The sequence below is a fragment of the Pseudopodoces humilis genome, chromosome 9 (genome assembly GCF_049639895.1).
Source record: "Pseudopodoces humilis isolate 2021_Gansu_Grassland_sample_001 chromosome 9, ASM4963989v1, whole genome shotgun sequence".
Classification (NCBI taxonomy): Eukaryota; Metazoa; Chordata; class Aves; order Passeriformes; family Paridae; genus Pseudopodoces; species Pseudopodoces humilis.
In genome coordinates, this window is record NC_142208.1 from 2,039,313 (window position 1) to 2,063,023 (window position 23,711).

The 23,711-nt window shown below is 55.1% G+C and overlaps 1 protein-coding gene across 3 annotated transcripts in view; it reads right to left on the reverse strand.

The window, feature by feature from the left end:
- Window positions 1-411: 411 nt before the first annotated feature.
- UNC5B (unc-5 netrin receptor B) overlaps window positions 412-23,711 on the reverse strand; it is a 53,908-nt gene continuing 30,608 nt past the window's right edge. Inside the window, exons 1-17 of one of the 3 annotated variants that reach the window (XM_088059731.1) lie at window positions 18,634-18,876; window positions 16,206-16,427; window positions 12,068-12,211; window positions 10,878-10,981; window positions 10,226-10,406; window positions 9,509-9,676; window positions 8,909-9,073; window positions 8,184-8,216; window positions 7,485-7,679; window positions 6,776-7,171; window positions 6,124-6,211; window positions 5,872-6,040; window positions 5,550-5,783; window positions 4,568-4,717; window positions 4,119-4,283; window positions 3,846-4,036; window positions 412-3,107 (exon numbers count right to left, since the gene is read on the reverse strand). In XM_088059731.1, coding sequence (XP_087915857.1) covers window positions 2,942-3,107; window positions 3,846-4,036; window positions 4,119-4,283; window positions 4,568-4,717; window positions 5,550-5,783; window positions 5,872-6,040; window positions 6,124-6,211; window positions 6,776-7,171; window positions 7,485-7,679; window positions 8,184-8,216; window positions 8,909-9,073; window positions 9,509-9,676; window positions 10,226-10,406; window positions 10,878-10,981; window positions 12,068-12,211; window positions 16,206-16,427; window positions 18,634-18,859 — 2,997 coding nt within the window. In that variant the 5' untranslated portion in view covers window positions 18,860-18,876 and the 3' untranslated portion in view covers window positions 412-2,941. Of the gene's footprint in view, window positions 3,108-3,845; window positions 4,037-4,118; window positions 4,284-4,567; window positions 4,718-5,549; window positions 5,784-5,871; window positions 6,041-6,123; window positions 6,212-6,775; window positions 7,172-7,484; window positions 7,680-8,183; window positions 8,217-8,908; window positions 9,074-9,508; window positions 9,677-10,225; window positions 10,407-10,877; window positions 10,982-12,067; window positions 12,212-16,205; window positions 16,428-18,633; window positions 18,877-23,711 lie in introns of those variants that run through there. The other 2 variants (XM_005530524.3, XM_088059732.1) reach the window with 2 other exon arrangements.

Here is a 23,711-nt window from a genome sequence, read left to right on the forward strand (position 1 = left end):
CTGGAAGGGGCATTGCTTTCTGTAGGATATCCCTTGGGAAAGGGAATGAACTGCTTGACAGGGGGGCTTAGCCCACGGGCCACGGCTGTAGCCATCATCTCCTGGCCTTGGAAGCACCCATGTGAGCCCAAAATAAACCATCAGTCAATCTCCAGATTAATTCCATCAGGGACTCCAAGAGCAATATCCTCCCACGGCAGTGGAGCCCACAGCAGGTTGGAAGGATGCTCCCAGGGATCCCAAATCCCTGCAGATGCCAAATGCGGCAGGAACCAGTGAGTGATGAACAGGAGAGATAGCAGATTGTTTCCTTCCTTTTTTTTTTTTTTTTTTTTATTAGACTAGGAAATATAATTTATTGCATAAAAATTAATTTGTTACAATAGGAATGCTAAACTTTATTTACAGTTCTTTAGTTTACAGAATGAACAGATGCAGGTTTAGAGGACGCCACCGGGCCCATCCCCTGGACATATAAATATGGAAACACATTTTGGAGGGAGAGATGGACACTGCCAGCACGACACGGACCACGGGGGCTGCCTTTGCCAAAATGCCTGGCTGGAGAAACCCCTGGGTGTGGAGGGAGGTGTGGAGGGCTCCTGGGAGCTGGAGACAAGCCCTGCATCCTCCCTGGTTCCCTGGTCAGAAAAACGGGGAGAATCTCCCCAAACATGCACTTCAGCCCAGCCAGGTGGCTGCTGCCTGCCCAAAAGAAGGGGAAGATGAACACAGATGGAGATGGAGAGAGGCACCCGCGGGCAGGACGGAGGGATGGATGGACGGACAGACCCACATCCCGGTGCAGTGATCCATAAACCAGAGAATGGGAGCAAGAGAGATTCCCAGGCGACCTGAAAGAGCATCTCATCCCTCAGAGAACACCGTGGAACTGGGAAAGGAGCCCTCGAGACCACGGGCAGCTGGCTTGATCCATCAAGTCTTAATTGCTCTCCAAATTTTCTTATTCTTCCTTAGCTCAGAGGGTCTCAGAAATGGTCAAATTCAACCCAAAAGTTGGATAAGGCCCTTCCAACGTGACACAGGAGCTCACCCAGCAGCAGTTTTCCCCATCCAGCACAAGGGGAAAAGTTCCCTTCCCTCCCACAGCCTTGAAAACCCAGCAAGAAGTGAGCCCCAGGGACCCCGAGACACAGCAGGCAGCAGCTCCGTGCTTTCCATCAGTGCCTCAGGAGCTGCCCAGAGGAATCCTGTCATGTCCCAGCAATACTGACAGCTCCTCCCGAGCTGCCCGGTGCAGGTGATGCTCTCCAGGCTCCCTGAGTGTGCTCCTGTGCCCAGCACTTTGTGGGATGCCACAGGCATTCCACGACGCTGACCCAGGGCTCTGCAGCCCAGAGCAGGACATGCTCCTAATACTTCCACCGATGGAGAATCCACAGCCTGGCTGTGTGACCTAGTCTAATCCTGAGCTTACCACCCCCTTCCTATTTCATTATTTTATTTTTTTTTTAAACAGACAAATTTCTAAGATACAGCACTCAAGCGAGTAACTATTTCTACCTGCAGGCAACCTAAATTTTTTACCTTCATCATGACACCGTGTCTGGTGTGAGGAACCTCGTTCCTGCCTACCACTCGATTGCTTTCCATTCACCCCACAGCTTCTCCATCGCTACAGAAAACCTATTCCAAGGAAAAAGAGGAGCTGCAGTGAGGGATGGAAGCCTGAGCACTGCTCACACACTGCCATCACCTCGTGTGAAAATGCTCAGCCTGGCTCGCAGCTTGGGGACACCAGAGGACATTCAGGGACACCTCCCTGAATCCGTGCTGAAACGCTGCATCAAAATCCAGGCAGGAGTGCAGGGACCTGAAGCGGAGGCCTGGCCACATGCCAGCCCCTGCTCTCCTCTGACCCCTCCACACCCTCTCATCGCCTCCCTCTGACCCCCAAGCCCAGGTTTGGGGGTGCTCACCGCAAAATCCTGCTGGGTTTACATCATCTCCCCCTTTAGCCTCGAGTCCGGAGGTTGGCGCAGGACTGAAATCTTTGGTTTGTACTGAAGTTATGTAAATGAAGGCGCAGTCATCCTAAAAAGCTCCCCCAAACCATGCCAGGGAAGAATTCATTACAAATACCCACATCTGGATGCACTCTCCCCACCCTGAACCCTAAATAGAGGGCATCATCCCTCATCCCTCCTTGCAGGCGGAGTGGGACCCATCATTCCTGCTGCAGGGAAAAGGGAGCTTGCAAGGACAAAAGCCTTGGGAAGGGTCTGAGCTGGCCCTGAACCAGAGGGGAGGAGAGGCACTTCACCCTCCAGACTCCCTAGGGGTCCCAGGACATGTAAACACATTTTTCTCAACTTGGATCACACGCTTTTCCTTACAAAAGTGTGTCCATTGAAATCTCTCTCTCTGCCACCCTGACCACAGCGACGCTCTTGCTCTCGCACACCGAAAAAAAAAAAAAAAAGATTTATAAATCTGTCTTTTTTTTTCTTTTTTTTTTCTTTTTTTTTAAAAAGGACACATCCAAAGATCTGGATAATAAATTATTTGCGTTTCCTAAGAAACTTTTTTTTTTTTAACTTTTTTTTTCTTTCCTATTTGCCTCGTTAAGCTGCCTGAAGCCTTTGACAGAAGTTAAGCCTGGATTGTATTCGTCTCTTCAACGCAGAAATGCAATTACAGGAGGAGGAAGGGAACCCAAAAAGAAGAAGGAAAAGGAAAGCCCCCATCCCAACTCGAGAAGCCCTAATTCCTCCCCGGTGCCTTGAGGAGGGATGCTGTTTAACACTTGAATTGCTTGTAAACGCTGAGGATGGGTCTCTAAGGCTGACAGTGATGCGGGAGAAGCGCCGGCCTCGGCCCGTCCCCGCTCAGGACGGATGTGCCTCCCCCTGCCATGGGGGGAGGACCCTTCCTCACCCCCTGCTTCGTCCTCCCGGCCCCCCAGGCGTGGGGAGCATCATCAGCAGTCCCCCTCCGTGGCCATGACCACCAGCATCTCGCTCTTGCCCATCTCCTCTAAGGCACTGGCCAGGGTGTTGAGATCGCCGTCGTCCTGGTGCTCGGCTTCCCACAAGTCCAGGAGCACCCCGGTGGGGCTGGCTTTGGTGGCAAAGTAGTTCAGATACCTGAAAGGGAGAAGCAGAAGAGGGTTGGGCTGCTGTGGTAGCAGCAGGAGGGAGGATGCTGGATGCTGGAGCAGCAAACCTGTCTGGAACGTGAACTTTGATGGGAATGCTGTAACACAAATGCCAAAGCCCCCGAGAGACCGTCTGCAATTTTTAGACAGAGCTGGTATTCGTGCAGAAGCAATGTCAGCTTGGCTTTGCTGAAATTACCCTTTCTCCCTTTGGTCCTTGTGTGAAACCAGGTGGGAGTGGCACAGCCATTGTCCCAGATATATAATGGCCATTCAAAGTGACAGGAGATGCGGGAGGGTGGCACAGATGGATGCCAGAATTGTTCAGGTTAGAAGGAACCTGCGGGATCATCCAGTTCCAAAATCTGCCGTGGGCAGGGACACCTTCCACTATCCCAGGCTGCTCCAAACCCCGCCCAGCCTGGCCTTGGACACCTCCAGGGATCCAGGGGCAGCCACAGCTTCTCAGGGCACCCTGTGCCAGGGCCTCACCAACGCCAGAGGAAGAATTTCTTCCCCATATCTCACCTAAACCTCTCCTCTTTTAGTTTAAAATCATATCCAAGGATAGAGAGGGATATAATTATGCAGAGCTCTATCCCCATTTATGGATGGACCTATACAGCTGGACACAACCCCACTGGATGTCTACAGCTGAGAGGGAGCACAGAGTGAAGCCTTCCTGTCAGGAGCACAGGCAGGGAAAGCAAAGCCTGGGGAGACCCACCGGTCCATGGAAAGCTTCTGGGCAAGAAGTCTCCAGTCGTTTCCCCTGGAGTTGGGAGCATCCAGGCTGTTGCAGATCTTCTGCCGGATGGAGAGGGGGATTTTGAAGGCGTAGGGTCCCACCTGGGTGGTGGTGGTGGTGGTGGTGGCCCCGCTGTGGTGGGAGCGGAGGGTGTCGGAGGAGCTGCCGTGCTGGAAGAGGAAGGACAGGGTGAGACCTTGCTGAGACGTCTGAGCGTGTCCCTTGCTGCCCTGCCACCTCCCCTCTGCTCACCTCTCCCAGCGTGACGTGGAGCTGGAAGATCTGCCCTTCCCCTTCCACCTGCCGGACGCAGATCTTGCAGGTGAGCTCGGTGGAGGCCTGGCTGTACCTCTCCAGCGTGAAGGTGCAGTGCAGCGCTCGCTGGCTGCCACTCCAGATGTGGTAGAAGGGGATTTCCTGTGGGCCACCAAAGCATGGTGCATTCCTGTGAGCACCAAAGCTCAGCCAAGGCTCCAGCAGCTCCCACCTCCTCCAGCCACCCCATGAAGGATGGGAAGGGACTGCAGGAGTTCACAGAGGACATCCCACCAAAAAGACCGGAAAACCTGTCCCCTTCCTCCTCTGTCCCTTCGGGAGACAACTCAGGAGACGGGCCCAGGACACCCACAGCCCTGTGGTGCCTGGCTGGAGATGGTGCTCCCAAGTCTGGAAGCCCAGCTGCCCCCACGTCAGCCCCTCACCTGGTACTTGGCCAGCAGTTTGCTCCTCCACAGCGCGTGGGGGATGTCGTGGATGGAGAGGCGCAGGTTGTGGTAGCTGTCCTTGAAGGGCAGGGGCTTGGGCTCCTCCAGCAGGTACCCTCCCAATGTCCTTTCCAGCTCCAGCACCTCCTGTGGGCAGCAGGACAGGTAGGGTGAGTCCCAGGAGAAGGGCAGGGGTTGCTCCTCTGCCCACCTCCACGCACAAAGGCAGGATGGAGCGGGGAGAGGAGTTGCCAAGAAGAGCCAGCAGCAGCCTCAAGCCCATGGAGAACAGCTTTTGGCCACCCCAGCAGAACTTGTCAGTTCATCTCATACACCAGCCCCACCTAAAACTTGGATTTCCTGAAGTGAGCATCCATCAGTGCCTCCATACCCCTTGGAGAACACAAAGCTCCAACACAAGGCTCAGGCTCTCCCTTGAAGGGTGCCACTCTCTCTGCTTTTAACACCATCCCTTCATCACACCAGCAGCTTTTAGGAGAAAAAGACAAGCCAGGAGCCAGAACCCTGCCTACATCTCCACCTAGAGGCACCACATCAATCCCAACAGGATCCACTGGACAAGTCACCGGGAATCAAACAGCCCCAGCACAGGTGGGCCCAGGTAGCCAAAGCATTTGAACTCCAGCTTCCCGTGATGCACTGGATGTTACCTATGCCACAAAACCCTTCCAGGGCAGGGAGAGACATGGATCCCTGCAGGAATAACAGGATCCATAAAAAAACCCACCCATCAGCAGCCAAACCTCTCGTGTAATGCCTGCAGGAGAGCTACGCAGCACCCTCCCTGTTTCCTTGGCAGAGGACGAGGAAGGACAGGCAAAGCAGTAAACACCTCATTATTTCACTGTGGTCACTTTGCAGGCAGTTGCATCAGGTTGTCTGCTCCCCAGGGCCAGGCCGTCCTGAGAGGCACCAGTCCTGCTGCCAGCACAAACAGCTTTGGGATGGGGATCTTTACCTTCAGAGCATCTGGCGTGTCCTCCAGGCAGTAGACCTTGAGGCTGTACTCCAGGGAGGTGCAGACGGTGGGGGCAAAGATGGCCAGCTGGAGCCTCTTGATGGCTGACCTGGAGTAGGACTCCCCCACAAAGACGTAGGTGCCAAGCTGGTCCAGCAAAATGTGGCAGGACTTGGCTTCCAGCTGGCAGTAGCAGGGAGTGTTGAGGGTCTCCTCATCCAGGGTCACAACCTCCTACAGAGACATCAAGACTGAGGGGTCAGCCCGTCCTCCCAGGGGTTGTGCCCCTCTGCTGGCTGCAGGGCCTGGGCTCCCCCCTTACCTCCCAGTTTCCCTGGTGGGACTGTGTTTTCAGCTGGTAGATCCAATCCGAGGAGCCGACGTCAGCGCAGTGGGGAATGGTCAGGACGACAGGGCGGCACAGGAGCAGGCCCGTAGGGCCACAGGTCACTGCCGGGCTCAGCACTGTCTGCGTGCCCTCAGAGGGCAGCCTGGGGAGGGACAGGGGGACACAGGTTGGGCAGGGAACTCCGTGGTGGCCAGCGAGGGGCAGGTGGCCAGCGGGGTGACTTACAGGGCGGTCTCAGCCTTGTTGAGCACCAGGTACATCTCGTAGAACTTCCCCTGGGGGATGGCCCCGTGGGGCACCAGCAGGCTCACCCCTGGAACGGCACGCACGGGTGTCAGTCACGGGCAGAGCGGGGGATGAGGGACAAACCACCCTTCACCCCAGCCAGAGAGCACAAGGAGAGCAGGGCAGCACAGAGAGGAACGCCCCCAGATCACAGAAGCTTTGGGTTGGAAGGGGCCTTGAAGGTCACCCAGTCCCAGCGCCCCTGCCTTGTGCAGGGACACCTTCCACGATCCCAGGCTGCTCCAAGCCTTGTCCATCTTGGCCTTGGACGCTCCTGGGGAAGGGGCAGCCACAGCTTCTCTGGGATTCTCTGCACTGATTGCAGGGATGAGCGAGGCCAATGTTTTTCCTTCACCAGGAAGGAAAATCCTAATCTTTGGGTGTTTTTGCAAGGCGCTGGCCCTGAATCAATGGCAGGGAAAGACCAAGGCAAGCCCAAGGAGGCTGTAACCTCCAGCCTGAGATATCCAGCTGAGGAACTTTCTGCCTTCCTACCCCGAGCCAGGTTTGGGACGGCAAAAGGCCACTCACGCAGGGACAAGAGCAACTCCTTGATGGCTCGGCAGCCACACAACCCCAGCCTGCGGCCTACCTGTGCCCGGCACGGTGAGCCTTCCCCCCAGGTAGCCAAAGGTGCCGCTGGCGCTGTAGCCGTGCTCCCGGGGCAGGCTGAGGAGGTGCTGGGAGCCCAGGCCTTTGCTCCGCACGTTGGCAAAGTGGCCGTCCCTGGCGGCATCCCCCGGGTAGGTGCCGGTGGCGGGGCCTCCCCCCAGCAGGTCCGCGCCGTCGTGCAGCCCCGGCGAGGAGGAGGAGGCGGTGGAGGAGTTGTACACCTTGATCTTGAGGCTGGGCAGGGGGTCCAGCAGGGGCGAGTTGGTCATGGGGATCTTGTCAGAGGAGTCCTGCAGGGCGTACATGGGGCCGCGGTACACGCCCGCGCTGGCCGTCAGGTCCGGCTGCATCGAAGGGTGCAGCAGCTGAGGGTTGTCTGCCGGACCAGGAAACAAAGGTGGGATGAAGACAGCGGTGGATGCGAGGGCATGGAAAAGTACTGCTCGAGTGGAAGACATCCCAGAAGGGTTTGGGTTGGATGGGACCGTCAAAACCACCTCGTTCTAAACCCCTGCCATGGGGCACCTGCCGCTAGAGCAGGCTGCCCTGATTCCCACCATCAGCACTTCCATGGAGCCTTCAGCCTTCAAAAATCAGTATATTCCCTCGGGAAAACGGGATCCCAGTGAGGATCCTGTGACTTTCTTTCTCCTTGACCTAAGGCTGGTGAAGACCTCCATGGCTCTTACCATGCCGGGACGTCTTGAAGTTGACAGGGTGGAACCCTCCGGTCAGAGCGGCCGAGGAGTCCGTGATGTCCGTGTCGAAATCCCGGCGTCTCCTCCGGTACACCACCACCCCCACGGCCATGAGGATCACGATGAAGACAAAAATGGCCACCACCAGCCCGGCGTACAGGGCCACATCGCCCGTGGCCTCCAGCACTGAGAGGGATTAAAGACACAAAGGGGTGAAAAAAGGGGCAGCAGAAAATCACGTCAAGACCCACCATCGCTCCCCAGTCCCACCACTGACTCAGGCGTGGGCGGAAAGACGTGCCCTGAGCCTGCTGGAAAGGCTGGCAAGAGGATAGAAGGTGTTTTTTAAGAGCAGGAAGTCCAGAGCAATGCCACAGAATGAGATGGAGGTGAAGCCCTCAGACCTTTGGAGGACACCGTGCCACAGTTCGTGCAAACTTCACCTGAGCACCAAAGGTCCCAGAAACGTTAAGTTTGTGCAGCTCAGGCTCACAAAGCTGTGAGCAACCCTCACATCCTAACAGAGACAACCCTGAGGAGCCCACAGGAGTTTTGGAGTGGGCTTTAGTTGTTCCATCTTCCCACCCTGTCCTTGGCCCAGCTGCCAGGGAACCCCTGCCATGGATTCAACAGAAGAAAACCACAGGAACAAACAAAACAAAAAATAATGGCCATGAAATGAGCACTTACGGTGGCTTTTGGGCTCGTTTAGAATTCTTTTATCTGTTAGGAAAAACAAAGTTAGAAAAGAAAAAGGTGAAGGTGATGATGGGGATGAGATGAAACAGAAAGTGGGAGGTAAGCCAGCCCGGTGCGGGGGGCCAGGGGGGTTGTGTGGGAGATCAGCATCATTCCCTGGGGCATTCCAAAAGCCAGGTAGAAGCGTGGTGACAAGGACATCCCCATGCCCAAGCAGTAAAGGGGACAGTGGTGTCACACAGCAGCAGGTGGCAGCACTGGCTGCCTTCAGCACGCCTGCTCACAGGTAGCAGCAGCACTACCACCATTATGGGTTTATTTCCTCAAAAAACCACCTCCAGAACTCCCAGCAGTGACCCAGGGAAGGTGTTTTCACGGTGTGGCTGAGAAACCCCTCCTGTTTCCCTGTCTACCCACAACCAGCTTTATTTCAGCAGAGACCCCAAACCTATGGCGGGGGGACAGGGGTCTCAATGCCAGCGGCACATTTAGATCCCCCCAAATCCCCAATACGTCTTCCTCCAGGTAAGAAATAACTCTAGAAGGGGAGAACCTGCTCAAAAACACCTCTCTAAAGACACGACTTAAAACTCAGGCGGCACCGGCTGCTCCACCAGCTTGGAGGCACAGCCAACAAATCGTGGCCGAACGCCGGAGCGCCACAGCATCTCCTGCAGCACGTCCCCATGCCCGCAGCCACCCTCCCGGGCACTCACTGTGCAGGCAGAGGCCGTCGGTGCAGTTTTTGGAGTCCAGCAGCACCCCGCTGCAGTCCTTGCCGCCGTTGCGGGGCGCGGGGGCCGCGCACTCGCGGCTGCGCCAGTGGGTGCACTCGGTGCTGCACGCCGACCACTTGCTCCACTCCGTCCATGCGCCGTCCACTGCGGGCAGGCGGCATGGCAGAGTCAGTAAAGCGTTCTGCTATTCCGGGGAGTGTCATCCCAGCACTCCTTAAAGACCAGCTTGTTTCAACCCTCTGCCATGGGCAGCGACACCTTCCACTACCCCAGGTTGCTCCAAGCTCCGTTCAGCCTGGTCTTGGACACTTTCAGGGATCCAGGGGCAAACACAGCTTCTCTGGGCACCCCACCCTCACAGGGAAGAATTTCTTCCCACTATCCCATCTAATCCTGCCCTCTGTCTGTTTGAAGCCATTCTCCGTTGTGCTGTCACTCCAGGGCCCTGTAAGTAATCTCTCTCCGTGTTTCTTGTAGGCTGCAATGAGGTCACCTCAGAGCCTTCTCTCATCCAGGCTGAACAATCCCAACAATCCCCACCGCATCCTGGGGTACAGGTGGTTTCTGAGCCCTCCTTACCTGGGCAGAGGGTGGTGCAGGTGATTTTCTGGAAGGGCTGCCCGTCGCAGAAGGAGCCGCCGTTCAGGGGCGCGGGGTTGGTGCAGGTCCGGGTGCGCTTCTGCCAGCCCCGGCCACAGCGGTTGTTGCACGGAGACCACTCGGACCAGGTGGACCAGCCACCATTCACTGCAGAGGAGATGGGCACAGTTAATTCTGGAGCCAAATCCATCAGCTGAGCCTCAGACTGAAGCTAAGCCTTGAGTTCTTACACCTTCTGTGACCCCCTGTTACAGCTCAGCCTCGTGAACAGCAAACCACAAAACTCCCTCTTGTGTCACCACCCCATGCCCAAGATGCTCAAGACTGTTTTGGTCCTTTTTCCACTTGGCAAATACTTTTGTGTCTGGCCCTGAGGAGATCTTTGATTTCATAGCAAAGTTCAGACAAATACAGCTTTCCAGCTGCTTTGAGAGTCAGAGTAATCCAGAGTCTGGATCCAACCTCCATCCACCCTCCTACCCAGCCGAGAATGCTCAGAAACACCTCCACCCCTACGCCTCAAACCTCTCCTCACTGCCAGTGGAAGCCATTAGGGCTCCTGTCGTGCAGATACTGGTTATCACCTCATGTAATGCACTAATTCCCTCCTACCACTCCCAGGAAATTCCCATATTCCCCCTTGGCTTGGAGACAGGGCCAGCATTAAAGTCCCCTTCCCAGAGCACGGGCCGGTACCGTAGACGATGACAGCGGCCGTGGTGCTCCGGCGCTTGGCCACGATGTTCTTGGCCATGCAGGTGTAATTAGCAGTGTCCAGCAGCCGGGCCTGCTTGATGATGAGGTTGTGATCAATGGTGATCAGGAAGTTGGTGTCCTGGGTGGGATCAATGACGTCCTCGTTCCTCAGCCACTCCACCTGGCAGGACAGGAAGGGATGGAGGTTAAACTATGGCCAAGACCAAAGGACAACCTTGCCCCAGACTGGATTGATTTCTCCTCAAAAACTGAGCCAAACCAGGCCTGACTGGGGCACGTTACTGGTGTTTTGGCCAAGGATGAGGCTCTGTGGCTCCCTCCAACACACAGCTCCCAGCGGCTGACGGAGCTGTGGGCAAGGAGAGCTCCACTGCCATGGTAAGAAAATCCATCCATACTGATTTCCCCAGCCCGCAGCTCCCACTGGTGACCTCTCCACCCAGACAACTCACTGGGTGCCTCCTCGTCAGATCCTCCCTCGGAGGCACCTGAGGAAGTGTGGGAGAAGTGTGCTGAGCAGGTGCTGCCCAAAATAAACCATTCTGCTGAATGAGAGCTGGCAGGAGATCATCTGGGATGGGATGGGATGGGATGGGATACCCCACCGAGCATTCCTTCAGGAGCCGCTCACCTCGGCCTGTGGGACCCCCTCGGGTGGGCGACACTGCAGCAGCACCTCGTGCTCCAGAGGGACCTCCTTGCCCAGCGGCTCCTGATCAAAGTTCTTCCGTAGGTCTGGCAGGGGAAGGAAAAGCCAGGAGTCACCAGCCTGCAGCAGCAACAGGGCAGCCTCCAAAGCTTTGGTGAGCAGCTCAGCACCAAGGACCCTCAAGTCAGGAAGTCCCTCTGGCACAGCCAGGGCAAAACGTGCCCTGGGAGGAAGAACCATGTTTTCCAGGATGGGTTTGGGGCAGCACATGGTGCTCAAGGATGATACATTTCCTCCTTCATGTGACTGCAAGCTTATACCCCATCCTGTCTTTTCCTTTGGGGGCTAACCTCAGTTTACCCACTATTTCTTCATCCCTCCCAGCAGAGCCCCTCGGGATGTGGGGGACACAGCAGTGTCCTGCTCCAGAGCCTGGGAAGGAGCAGGAACATCACTAGATGGTGCTGCAATCCTCTGCTACAACTCCCAGACTTCTCCATGTGGATCCTGAGCCCTCCGCTCCAAAAAAAGCCATGGAAGTGTTCAAGGCCAGGCGTGAGGGGGTTTGGAGCAAGCTGGTCTAGAGGAGGGTGTCCCTCCCCATGGCACGGGGCTGGAATGAGGTGAGTTTTAAGGTCCCTTTGAACCCAAAACTTTCTGTCATTCTACGACTCTCTGAGTCTGTGGTTTTCCCAGACTAAAGCCTTCCCTCTCTCTTTTGGATAAAGTGTTGCATTATTACCCCTCTAATAGCAAAATCCCTCTTTGGGGCCGGGGAAGCCTGGCTGTCCTCCTGTATCTCCGCCATCTCGTTTGCTAACCGAGCAAATTCAGGCGGAATTAAAACCAACTGGCCTTTGATCAGGCTGCCACCCCCAAACAGCGGCTCAGGGCAGCGACACGTGACAGCAGGGACCCGGAGGACACGGAGCCACCGATTCAAGGTGCCATCCGTCGGGTTGTTAAGGATAATAAAACCCTGGGAAGCGCTGAGCACGCTGCCGGGCGACGCGGCGTTAACCCTGCCAGTGGGGACGGCGACGCTCCGAAAGAAAGCTGCGGCTTTGCGGTGGGGAGAGGAAACCGAGGCCATCCAGGCAAGGATGGGTCACCCCAAATATGATCAGAAAGCGGAGAAGGAGCGAGCCTTCGGAGACCGGAGCGGCACTCACAGGCGATGCGGACGTAAGCCCGGCGGCTCTTGGTGGTGCCCGCCGAGCTCCAGGCCACGCACTGGCACCAGTAATCCTCCAGGCCAAACAGCTCCTCCACCTGCTGCCGGGACACCTCGATCTGCACCTCCCGCACCAGCAGCCCTGCAATGGGGACAGAGGCACGGCGTCAGATGAGCGGCCAGGAGCAGGGAAACTGAGGCAGCACCCGGGAGGGGCGGTGCACGTGCAAAGCTGGAGGGCAGAGGGTTGGAGGCTTCTCATCTGGGGGTTGGCAGCTCGCAAATCAGGGAGACTGTTCCCTCTGAAGGATGGGATGAAGCCAGGGAAATGGATCAGGTGGAAGTGTCTCTTTTTTCCCCCCCCCAGTCCAGCTGAGCAGGACCAGAATCTCTTCACCATTTCTCAAGGCATCACCCTCCTCCACCAGCTCTCCCCCACATTGCCAGCATCCCTGTCCGGATCCCTTTCCAGGGTTCGAAGGATGCTTCTCCCAGGCTTTGCTGTGGGGAGAAACCACCCTTATCTGTGCCACTTGAATATAACAAGAGAAATAAAACCTTAAATATATCGGCCTGGCCATGGCAGAGGGGCAATGACAACGGTGACACCACCACAACCAGGACATGGTCCCCTGGATTGCAGGAGCATCACTGATCATCATCAAGGGCAGGACGGACTCAGGGCTTACTTTTCCTTATTTTAAGCAATACCTGCCTGTTTTGGCTTTTTCTTTTCAGCTTCTATTTTAAAAAGGCCTCAATTTCACAGTGATTGAGAGCAGCACGCTCCCCAGCTGTAATTTTGTTACAGCTCACTCCCAGTGCTGTGAGGAGCAATTACTGTCTCCCTGCCACCTTCCTGCAGAAGAGCTGACAAGGAAATACAATTTATTTTGTCACTATTCAGGTAAAAATAATAATAAAAAAATCCATAACCACAAGAAAACCCCAAAAGCAAAGGGGGCCAAGCACTTTTGGGAAACTTAGGGATTTGAAAAGGACCCAGGATGGAGATATGGCTCCAATCCATCTTGTCTGTCTGGGAAGCTCTGGTGGGATGAGCACACCTTGGAAAGGTGGGAAGCATCCTGTAAAAGTCCTACACCTCTGTCCCCTCTGAAAGCAGTGACTACCCCAAACTGAAGACCAAGCTCATGGCACACAGGAGTGACTTCCTAAGGGCTTGCAGGCACCCAAACAGAGCCGCTCTTCCTGCCCAGCCCTCTTCACCCAGCTGAATTATCCTCTCTGACTTGCCCTATTTTTGCTTTCTTCCGCATGAAATGTTTTGGATCAGACGCGGTCAGAGCATTACTGAGCCAGGCTCATTCAAGACACGTCATCTTAAAAGTTCCTGGTTTGTTTCTGCTTGGTTTTTTTTTTTCCTTCCCCTTCTTCTTAAAGGTCCCTTTTTCCAAGCTTTTAACCAAGGACACTTAAAAACTAACCATGTTAACCCGTGCCTTTGTGCCCAACTCTAACCTTTCCAGCAGCTTTCCCGAACAATGCTGCAAATGCAGATTTTTTTTAGCACGTTAAACCACTTTGGTTCCAGCTCCGTTTTCCTCAGGGAGAGGAAAGAGATGCCCACACTGGCAGCTTTTACATGCATGGCATCACCTGCAGGCACTGCTGGCTCCCTGATAGCGGAGCAATGCCATCTCTGAAGCCTGGAGGTGTGCGCTGCTTCCTTCCCAAATTCCCAAATTGAGAGGGAGACGCCGGACCAAAGCAAATGAGTTCCCACAGCAACAGTTTGCCCAGCTGGATGCCCCGTCCCTGGGAGTGTTCCAGGCCAGGCTGGATGGGGATTGGAAGAACCTGGGCTAGTGGAGGGTGCCCTTGCCCATGGCAGGGGGTTGGACTAGATCATCTTTAAGGTCCCTTCCAACCCAAACCATTCCATGAGGCTATGACACAGAGTGTTTCTATCCACACTGCACATCACCAAGGCATGAGACCCACCTCCCTCCTACAGGATGCTCCAGAGAAATGAGTCCTAACAGCAATTAGACAAATTACCAAGGGGGGGATTCCACCCAGGGCTGGACCACACTGCTCAGATGTTGCCAGCAGAGCTGGGAGTCCCTGATTGTGAGTGGTGGAAAGCTGGGAGGGTGACAGGGCAGCTCCATTGCTCCTTCCTTGTCCTGGTTCCATGATCTTCCCCTAAGCAGCCTCCACTGCCGAGTGTGGGGCACACAGACCTTTGGCTCAACCCAGCGTGGCCAAATGTTATAAATAAATGAAAAACCCCTTGGCAAAGGCTGCTCGGTCACTGACCAGCACTGACTCTGCCCTGCAGTGGTGAGGGTTTCAAATCTGGCCTCTGCAAGAGCTGGGAGGTGGAGATGCACCCCGAAAGAGGGAAACAGAGCATCCCCTGCTCCTGTCAGCTGCCAGAGAAGCAAAGGGACAGCCTGCCTGGGCATCTCTGACTACTTTTCCTCTAGAGGAAAAACAGCCCATGAATGGCTAAAGCAGCTTTAGCAGGAAAGGCTCAAAAAGCTGCAGAGGAAAGAAAGGATTTTCCCTTTGCAGAGCAGGTTCAGGGATGCACCAGAGCACAGACGGGCTCACGGCTGCTACAGGATGGAGAGCAAGAGATACCAGGGAAAGGCAAGGCTGTGGGAAAAATCATGGGGACAGCAGGAGATTCTGTCAAAAACCTGGTGACTCCTCTAGGATGGTGAAATCTCTCCTCTAAGCCCAGCCTGCCTTCCAAGGCCAACACCACTGCAGTTCAATAGGCTGCCTTGATTTAAAGCCCTCTGGACGCCACGTGCGCAGGGGTTTGCAGAGGACAGACCTCACAGGGGAAACGTGGCTTTCCTCCACTCCTGGTCAGCCACCAAAACTGGTGCAGAAAAGATGGGTGCCGGGCTAAACCACCTCAATTTTAGAAAATCTACTTGGTTACATGATACATTCAACCCCACACCTTGTTCTCACGCCAGGATGTTTCAAGGCATGGACCAAGCAGCTCTGCAGAGCCCGATCCCATGGAGTCAGACCTCCCCCTAGAATGCCTAAGCCACCTTCTCACCCCGTTGCAGGCAGCCAAAGGCTGACTTTTCCTCTGAGGCAGAAAAGGGCTCATTTGCCATCAACAGGCATTTCAAATCCTACCTGCAATTGCTCTCATTACCCATTAAACACTTAATCCCTCCTGCATAAGCTGCCAGCCTTTGCCACCCCTCCTGGCAATGACTCCTACATGTTGATTAGGCTTTTTGCAGGGAAGCAGCCCCTTTCTTTCCTTATTTTTTTTTTTATCACACTTAAACATGCCACCTTCAAAATCCCTTCTAAGAAACCCCAAGTCCTGCACCAGGGTAAGTGTGAAATCAGTCAGGGTGACTTCCCCAAGCTTCTGGGGGGGTGTGTGGTGACCACAGCACCATCGTGGTGCTTTCACCAGTGGTCTGGAAGTCCACCCGCAGGAGAACCATCAGTGGCATGGCTGTGGCAAGAGGGAACAGGGCTTGGAAAGGGAAGGCAGAGGGATGAGAAGGCAGAGCGATGGGAAGGCAGAGGGATGGGAAGGCAGAGCGATGGGAAGGCAGAGCGATGGGAAGGCAGAGCGATGGGAAGGCAGAGCGATGGGAAGGCAGAGCGATGGGAAGGCAGAGCGATGAGGAGGTAGAGGGATGGGAAGGCAGAGGGACGGGAAGGCAGAGGGACGGGAAGGCAGAGCGATGGGAAGGCAGAGCGATGGGAAGGCAGAGCGATGGGAAGGCAGAGCGATGGGAAGGCAGAGGGATGAGGAGGTAGAGGGATGGGAAGGCAGAGCGATGGGAAGGCAGAGGGATGGGAAGGCAGAGGGATGGGAAGGCAGAGGGACGGGAAGGCAGAGCGATGGGAAGGCAGAGCGATGGGAAGGCAGAGCGATGGGAAGGCAGAGCGATGGGAAGGCAGAGGGACGGGAAGGCAGAGCGATGGGAAGGCAGAGGGATGGGAAGGCAGAGGGACGGGAAGGCAGAGCGATGGGAAGGCAGAGGGACGGGAAGGCAGAGGGACGGGAAGGCAGAGCGATGGGAAGGCAGAGGGACGGGAAGGCAGAGGGATGGGAAGGCAGAGGGATGGGAAGGCAGAGCGATGGGAAGGCAGAGGGATGCTGGGGTGGCTTTGCTCACCAGTGACCTCGTCCAGGCTCTCCTTGGTGACGTGGTCGTTCTGGTTGACCCACTCTCCGTTGCATTTGAAGTAGATCTGCGTGGCGGGGTTGGCGCGGCACACGAGCTCCACGGGCTTGTTCTTCACGATGTAGGCGTCCTGCGGCTCCAGCAGGAAGTGTGGGAGCGTCTCTGCTGGCGCCGACGGGAAGGAGTCGGGCAGCACATCGCTGTACTCCAGCCCTGCCAGGGGACCCAGAGGGTCAGGAGATGCTCCATGTCCCCAGCCCCCCTACTCACTCCCAAGAAAAGCAAAAAGAGGACTGGAGGCCCCCCACAAAACCAGCAAAGCAAACCCCTGTAAGCTGCAGAGCTGTGGGATCAATCCTGTTTCACCTGGGTACCGGGCCCCCATCCACACCCCAAAAATGATCTCGCTAGAGAACGCTGCCAGGGGAAAAGCAAAACAAACCCAGGTCCAGGGATGGTGAAGGGGACACAGAGGAGCTCCAAAGGGAGCCGGTGTCCCCCACCCCAAGCCTCCTCCTCCCAGCCCTGAGGAACGCATGGGTATGCTCCGAGCAAAATGCTGGCAGGGCTTGTGCTGGGAATGCTGACCACATAAATCTCAGACATCCACACCTTCACTGGAGCTGCATTTGGGATCTCACCCCCTGCCAACACCTGGATTTCAGCGTCCCCCAACAGGGGAGCTTCCAGCCCATGAGATGTACCATGAGAACATCACCCCCAAAGGTGCCACCAGGATTCACACTGTCCCAGAAAAGGAGGGGCTGTGCCCTGGGCAGGTCCAGATTCCTGCTTGTTTGCTTTCAAAAGCCATCTAAAGGCAAAAACAACTGGAGGTCACGTCTGCTGAGGCCAGGCAAGAAGAAAAACCTTGGAAAGGGGTGCAGCAGCTCAGTGCTCACACAGGAACGTTATCCCTTAGGAGTGGGAGCCTCAGGGTGGCTCATTCCCAGCAGCAGCAGCTCGGGAAGGTGCTCTGACTGATGCTGAGCATCATCTGCAGGAGACCTGTTTCCAGCCCGTTAAGATCAACCCCAAATATCACAGGAGTAATAAAAACCCCCACACAGGTGCACAGGGATGCTGCTGCTTAACCTGTTGTTCCTGGGAATCTCACTAGCAGTCAGGTCACATCTCGAGGCTTTTCTTTACACTCAAAGGAGTTATGAGCTTTTCCTCCTCCTCTCTTCCCCCAGCCAGAGCTGTGATTCTCAACTCCAGGCACCGCAGCGTGCAGGAAAACAGTAAATATCCCCAGCCCCGTGATAACATCTCCAGAGCTGGCAGGGAAAAGAAAGGAGCCCACTCCCTTCATCACCCTTGGCAAGGAACGGTGCTGCACGGAGAGCATCAGAATCCCAAGCTGCGAGGAGGAGGAGGAGGAAGAGGAGGAAGAGAAAAAAATATAATCAGATGCAGCAAGAAAACAAGATGACCAAGCTTCCTCCTGAGCAAAAATCAGTGAGGGGAAGGGAAAAAAAAAACAAAAACAAAAAAGCACGAGGTCAGTCATTTAAAATCCATTTAGGAAAATTGACTTTCCATTTCCATTTAACACAGCACTAAGGGAGAGCGGTAGGACATTTGTCATAATCCATTAACTGCTCTTTTGGAAACAATGAATTAAACTCCGGGCTAATTTCTCTCTCTCTCTCTCTCTCTCTCTCTGGCTGGCTCTTCCCCACCTCTCTGCTGCTGGTTATTTCCTCCCCCATCTCATTTGCAGACCTGTAATTTTCCCAGGTCCCGTGGCAGGCAGGGAGACAGGGAATGCCAAAGAGGGTGACCCCCATCCTGAACGATCCCACGCTGCTCCCTGTGACCACCTCAGGCCACTGCTCCTGCTCCCCTCTCCTGCTGAGCAGCCTTTTACCTGTCACAGCAGCAAATATCCCTTTTTTTTAATTTTTCCCTGCCCCTTTTTTAATTTGCTCCTCAATTTTTCATCCACTGGGTCGTTTTTGATTTGTTTTTTTTAATTTCAAAAACTGCTTCGACGCCATGGCTCTAAATTCCCTGGCAAAGGGGGCTGGCAGGAGATAATCGAACTGTCAACAGAGGCAGCCAACAAAACTTCACTCACGGGCTTGTGTGAAAACCTCCCTGATACCATGCTCTCTGCATCCCTGTGGCAAAGCCAGACCTGAGCCTGGCAGCTGGGAACGGGCACGGGTATCCTAAGGAGCTTTTGGAAGGCTTGTCCCCTATGGAGGTGACACCCCGAAGCGCGCATGGCCCTGATCCTAAACCACAGGCCAGGAGGAGAGCTCCTTCTCCAAGAGCCAAGGCCAAGGATATGTTTTCTCCCACCTCATCAGCGCTTTGGTGATGCTAAACAAGACTTTAGGTCATCCAAGAGGATCTGGGAGGGGATGAGTCACGGCCGGCTGGGGATGAAAATGCCGGATTTGTGACTCACCGGGATCATCTGCAGCAGGAAGGGTGAAGGCTGCGGTGGGAGCCCCCAGCACAAGCTTTGGGGCTGAGACGCTGCTGGTGGTACCAAAAATCCCATCCAGACCCTGCTCCAAGAGGGGTTCTGCCCAAACAACTTCTGGGCCTTCACGGTTCTCCTCCACGTGGGCACAGTGAGTCTGGGGACGAGGGTGGGGGAATAGGATGGTGTCACCAGCCAGATCCGACATCGGCTTTTGATGGCTGCAAAAACCTGCTGGGTTTGAGGCTTGAACCCCAAACACCTGAACCTTTTAGGCAAAGGAGTATGCTGGGAAAGTTAAAATCCTGCAAACTCACAACAGCTGAGGGATCTTTTGTTTCTGGCCTAAAAAGCAGCTCTAACAGGAGACAGAGGAAAAGGATGATGGGTTTTTCATGGCAGACTCACAACTGGGGCCATGCCACGGAGCCCCAACCCCACAGACTCCCCAGACTCAGGGATGGGAGCAAACCAAGGGGGAGGGTGATTTTTTTTTTTCCATTTAGAAATTAGCTGGGAAAAAGCATTTGCAGCTGGGCAGGGCGTTTTCCTCCAGCATGAAACGGTGGCTGCTATTTAAACACGCTGGGGAAGAATTAAGGCATAGGAACAACGGGGACTTTGGATGAGAAAAGGGAGGAGAACCATGCTGGGCACATTTATCATAAGCCATCAAGCCAGCCTTTCATCCCCGTTCCCGACGCCCGGCCACCCGCCGCATGGGAAACCTCTCGCTCTGCCGGCGCTCCCCCAAAAAATCCACACACGGTGGGGGGAGAAAAGCGGCTGCTTGTGCAGGAACAACTGCTGCTGCGTGCCCTGACCGCCCAGCAACAACAACCCCGAAAAAAGTGCTTTCCCAGTGGGGCAACCCCATCACCTCCAGAGGCCACTGCGGCTCCCCTCCCAGCCCAGGTGACACCGTGGCCCAGTGACCGCAGGAGCAGCGGGGCATGGGAGGTGTTTTCGCATGGGAAAGCAGGAAAGGAGCCCCGCACAGCCGGGATTTCCAGTCCCGCAATCACACCAGCAATAAAACTCCCAGCGGTGACAAACTAATAAATATTTGAGAGCGCGCTGCGCTGCCTGTAATCATCTCCCTGGCAGACGTCTGCAGGGGGTTCCCATCTGCCGGCTTCCCTCCTTCCTGCTGGAGGTGGGTGCCTGCTTCCCAGATCTCTTCTGGGGGATTTTTTTTGTGGGTTTTTTTTTTTTTTGGAAATTCCAGGCTGTCACCATCCCACAGTCTCACACTACTCGGGGCTCGGTGTTACGGGGTGTCTGGAGCTCTTCGGGGGGAGCGGGAGACAAAGAGGGGGCAGCTCCCAGCTCGACCCACGGGACCAAATCCTGAAGCCTCGGGGATGAGTGTAGTAGGAGCAACGAGAGGAAAAGGGAGGAGGGGAACAGGCACTTCTTTTCCTCTCCCCATCCCTCATCACACATTTTAATCTGCTGGGGCTGAGCTGGATTATCCGCAGCATCTGTTCCCTGGGGGGTGATTTGCAGATGTTTGCCGCCAGCGTTCTGCAACTTGTCAAGATCCGTGACCCCAAACCCACCCCACCCCTCACAGGGAGCAGCACCGGAGCCGGGATCCAGCCTTAACCCCCCCCACTCCATCACCCCAAACACGCAGCACACCAGGGATGGCGAGCCCAGGGAGGGAAGCAACTCCCCGTGCGGCAATGGCTGAGCCAACCTCCCCAGGAAAGCGTTAAAATCCTCTCTCCTGCCATTGTTATCCCTCCAAATATTTGGAAGATTACAGGAGCATTAGTAGCTGCCCATCACCCACGGCCACCACCGTCCCTGCTCCCGGTACCAGGCAGGCAGGGATGCGATGTAAGGATGCAGGGATTAGGCTGGGATGCCTGGGTTTCTCCAGCTAAATCTCGGTGGCAGCGGACGCTTAACCCCTTCTGTCTCCACCTCCCCACGTTCCCTCCTGCCTCAGGGCGGGCGCTGGCTCCTGGGAAGGCCTGGCAGGGAATAGTTAAACCTGCCAGGTGGGTTAAAATCCTCCTGTAGAAATGAAAAAAAATATATGACAGCTTATCTCCAGCACCACAGCAGGAGTCATCTGCCTTCCCAATCCCCCAGCAGGGATGGGAACGGCTCTGGCTCCGGAGACAGCGAAGGAGGGGATGCTCCAGCCACCGGCTTGGCTGCAGGAGGTGTCTGAAAGGCTGGAGCAGGGCTGTCCCCCCCGCCCCAAATCCCCCCTCCTATTTCTTCCAGGGAGAATGTATGAACAGGCTCATTTAGAGATTAGTGCTGTTGCCGTTTAAACTCCAGCAAATTTTGACGCTGGAGCCGTGGCACGGCTCCCTGCCTGACTGAAGGCATCCCTGCTGCCAGCCCTGGAGGCACACAAAGGCATCCCACCACATTCCAGTGCACCCCTGAGCTCAGAGGGAACCGGCACCACCAGTCCAGGTCCTTATTCCCATGGCAGACTGCCATTGGGACAACTTTGTGTCCAGTGGTAACGCTTACCCAAACTTTCCCTCCTAAAAGCACCCTGAGCTTCCTTCCTCCCCCACACATCATCCTCTCTTGCCCAAGCACATCCCCTTCTCACCCTTGCTCCGCCAAGTTCAGCCCCCCACACACCCGTGTGGGCCCCCCCAACACGAATCCCCATCTCTGAGGAGGTGACAGCAGCAGGTGGCACCTCCAAAGGACAGAGCCACAGCCCCACTGCCCCTTCTCTGGGGTTCCATCCCACTGGAGGCACAGCAGGGAGGAAGGAGGACAACCCAAGATACAGGGGGCAACTGAGCATGAGATCTGGAGGCACACTGACATCCAGCTCTCCCCCTGCTGCCTCCTCGCACAGAGCCCACAGAATCCCACGCCTTTGGAAGCTTGGGATTGCTCAGACACGGGCTGGGAAGTGCCGACGGGCTGGGAAGTGCTGACAAATGTGAGATGCAGGGAATGTAACAGGTCCCCAGGGCTGCAGCTGGCTGATGTAACCCCCGGCCTCATTAACTCAGTGTGGCTCATTAACCTCTCCCTCCCGGGGTGGGACAGCCCCAAGCTGCCAGCAGAAGCCACAAAATTGAGAGTGGAACCTTCAAGGACAACCAGTGGTACCCAGGGCCTGGGTTCATTCAGGTTCAAAGTGAAAGGGGAAATTTATGGAGGAAGTTCTTCCTCGTGAGGGTGGTGAGACCCTGGAGTAGGTTGCCTGGAGAAGCTGTGGCTGCCCCATCCCTGGAAGCGTCAGGCCAGGCTGGATGGAGCTTGGAGCAACCTGGTCTGGTGGAAGGTGTCCCTGCCCAGGGTGGGTGTTGGAAGGCCACAATCTCTAAAGTCCCTCCCAAGCCAAACCATTCCATGAGTCTGGAGCAGGGCTGGATTTTGAGCTCAAAATCCCACGGGGATGCCGTGCCCGTGGGGCGGCCACCCTGCTTGGCAACTCAGCAGCAGCTGGACCACAGAAACCCAGCACCCTGCCGTGCCCAGGGGTGTGCAGAAGGTGTTGGTTATACCCCTCTGGCCCCCAGAAAACTGGAGCCCATCCCCTCCTGCTCCCACCGGCCAGGAAAGCACCTGGAATCCACATCTGGCCTCTCCATTCTCGCCACTCTTATTACCAACTGAACCTGGGAAGAACCACTTAACCTTTCCCCCAGGCATCTCTGCCTGACAGCCTGGCTCCTTTTCCTCCACTGGCTGCCCTCTTCCAGCAGCCTCACGCTCCCTTCCTGCCAAACCTGGCATCATCCAGCCTCCACCCCTCCATCCCAGCTCCTCCCAGAGCCCACCCAGCCCGAGAGGGATGGACAGGCAGGCATTTCCCAGCGGGTGAGAAGTCCCTCCTGTCCCTCCCGCCCGGCAAACTTCATAATTAGAGAGCATTCCTCCCCAGCGTGGGTAATGAGGGGGTGCACCCAGCCAGCCCTAATTACACCCTCGGAGGAAAAAAAAAAAAAATAAGCAGATTCCTCCTCTCCCAGCTAAAGGAAGAGCCCTGCAGCTGGCCTCCCTCGCTTCATACCTCTATTAAACCAGGACTGGATGGGGACAGGGAAAGGAATAAAGCAAGGAAAGTCTGTGCTGAGGAAAGGGTGGGAAGGAGGAGCTGGGCAGCCCTGTAGATGTTTCTGCATGGAACGGCCTTATGGATCAAAACCCACCTCACTTACGTAAATAAATATAAAAAAATGAATCAAGTTTTTAGCTAAATAATCAAGTCAGGCTTCTGCAAAGCAGCCTGAGAGGTAAACTAAGGCGGGGTGCCCTCGCACAGGGCATCCCACCACAGCATCCCTGGGCATCTGCCACAGAGTCCCTGCACCCCCATCTCGGTGCCTCTGCCAGCCTCTAAGGGAGTCCAGCCCCAGTTCCAACCATCCCCAAATCCCCAGAGGAGAAACACCCAGGCTCTGGCAGCACCTCCCATCCTGGGAGCTGGAAAGAGAAAGATTTATCTTCTTGAATATGCATTACACCGGAGTATTTATGGAGCCACTACTCTTTTGTTTATCTTTATGATTATGATAATCAAAGGCGAAGCCTCCTGAGAAGTGTAAACAGCTGAGATCCCTTATGGTACAAATCTCTTCATTTTTCATTATATGGATTTACAACAAGACACAGGCAGATTGGAGTAAATTGTTCCTTATTTCTGGTTTTAGCGGAGCCACGAGCTGCGCGGATCCCTGTAAATACCCACAGAAAAGAGAGTGAATTCAAATATAAAAAGACAGAAAGAAAGAAAGAAAGAAAGAGGAGGAGGAATTATGTAGCAAATCCCTGTTACACTCTATTGTGCTGGCTTCTTTTGTGCTGTTTTATACATTCCCTTCAGGGAAGCAGTTTTGTTGGAAAACTATCTCCAAATTTCATCTAGCGCTGGTTCTTGTTACGGGCACAGACACTTCCCTTTGTGCTATTTTAATTCCATTGTCACGGTCCTCTTGTCGAGTTTGTTCTGTTTACTGAGCTACAACGTTATTTTTAATGGATATAATAATTATATGAACTTTTTATTTATTTGCTTTGGCCCATGAAAGAAAAGCACCAGCAGCGGAGAAGGCGGTAACGCG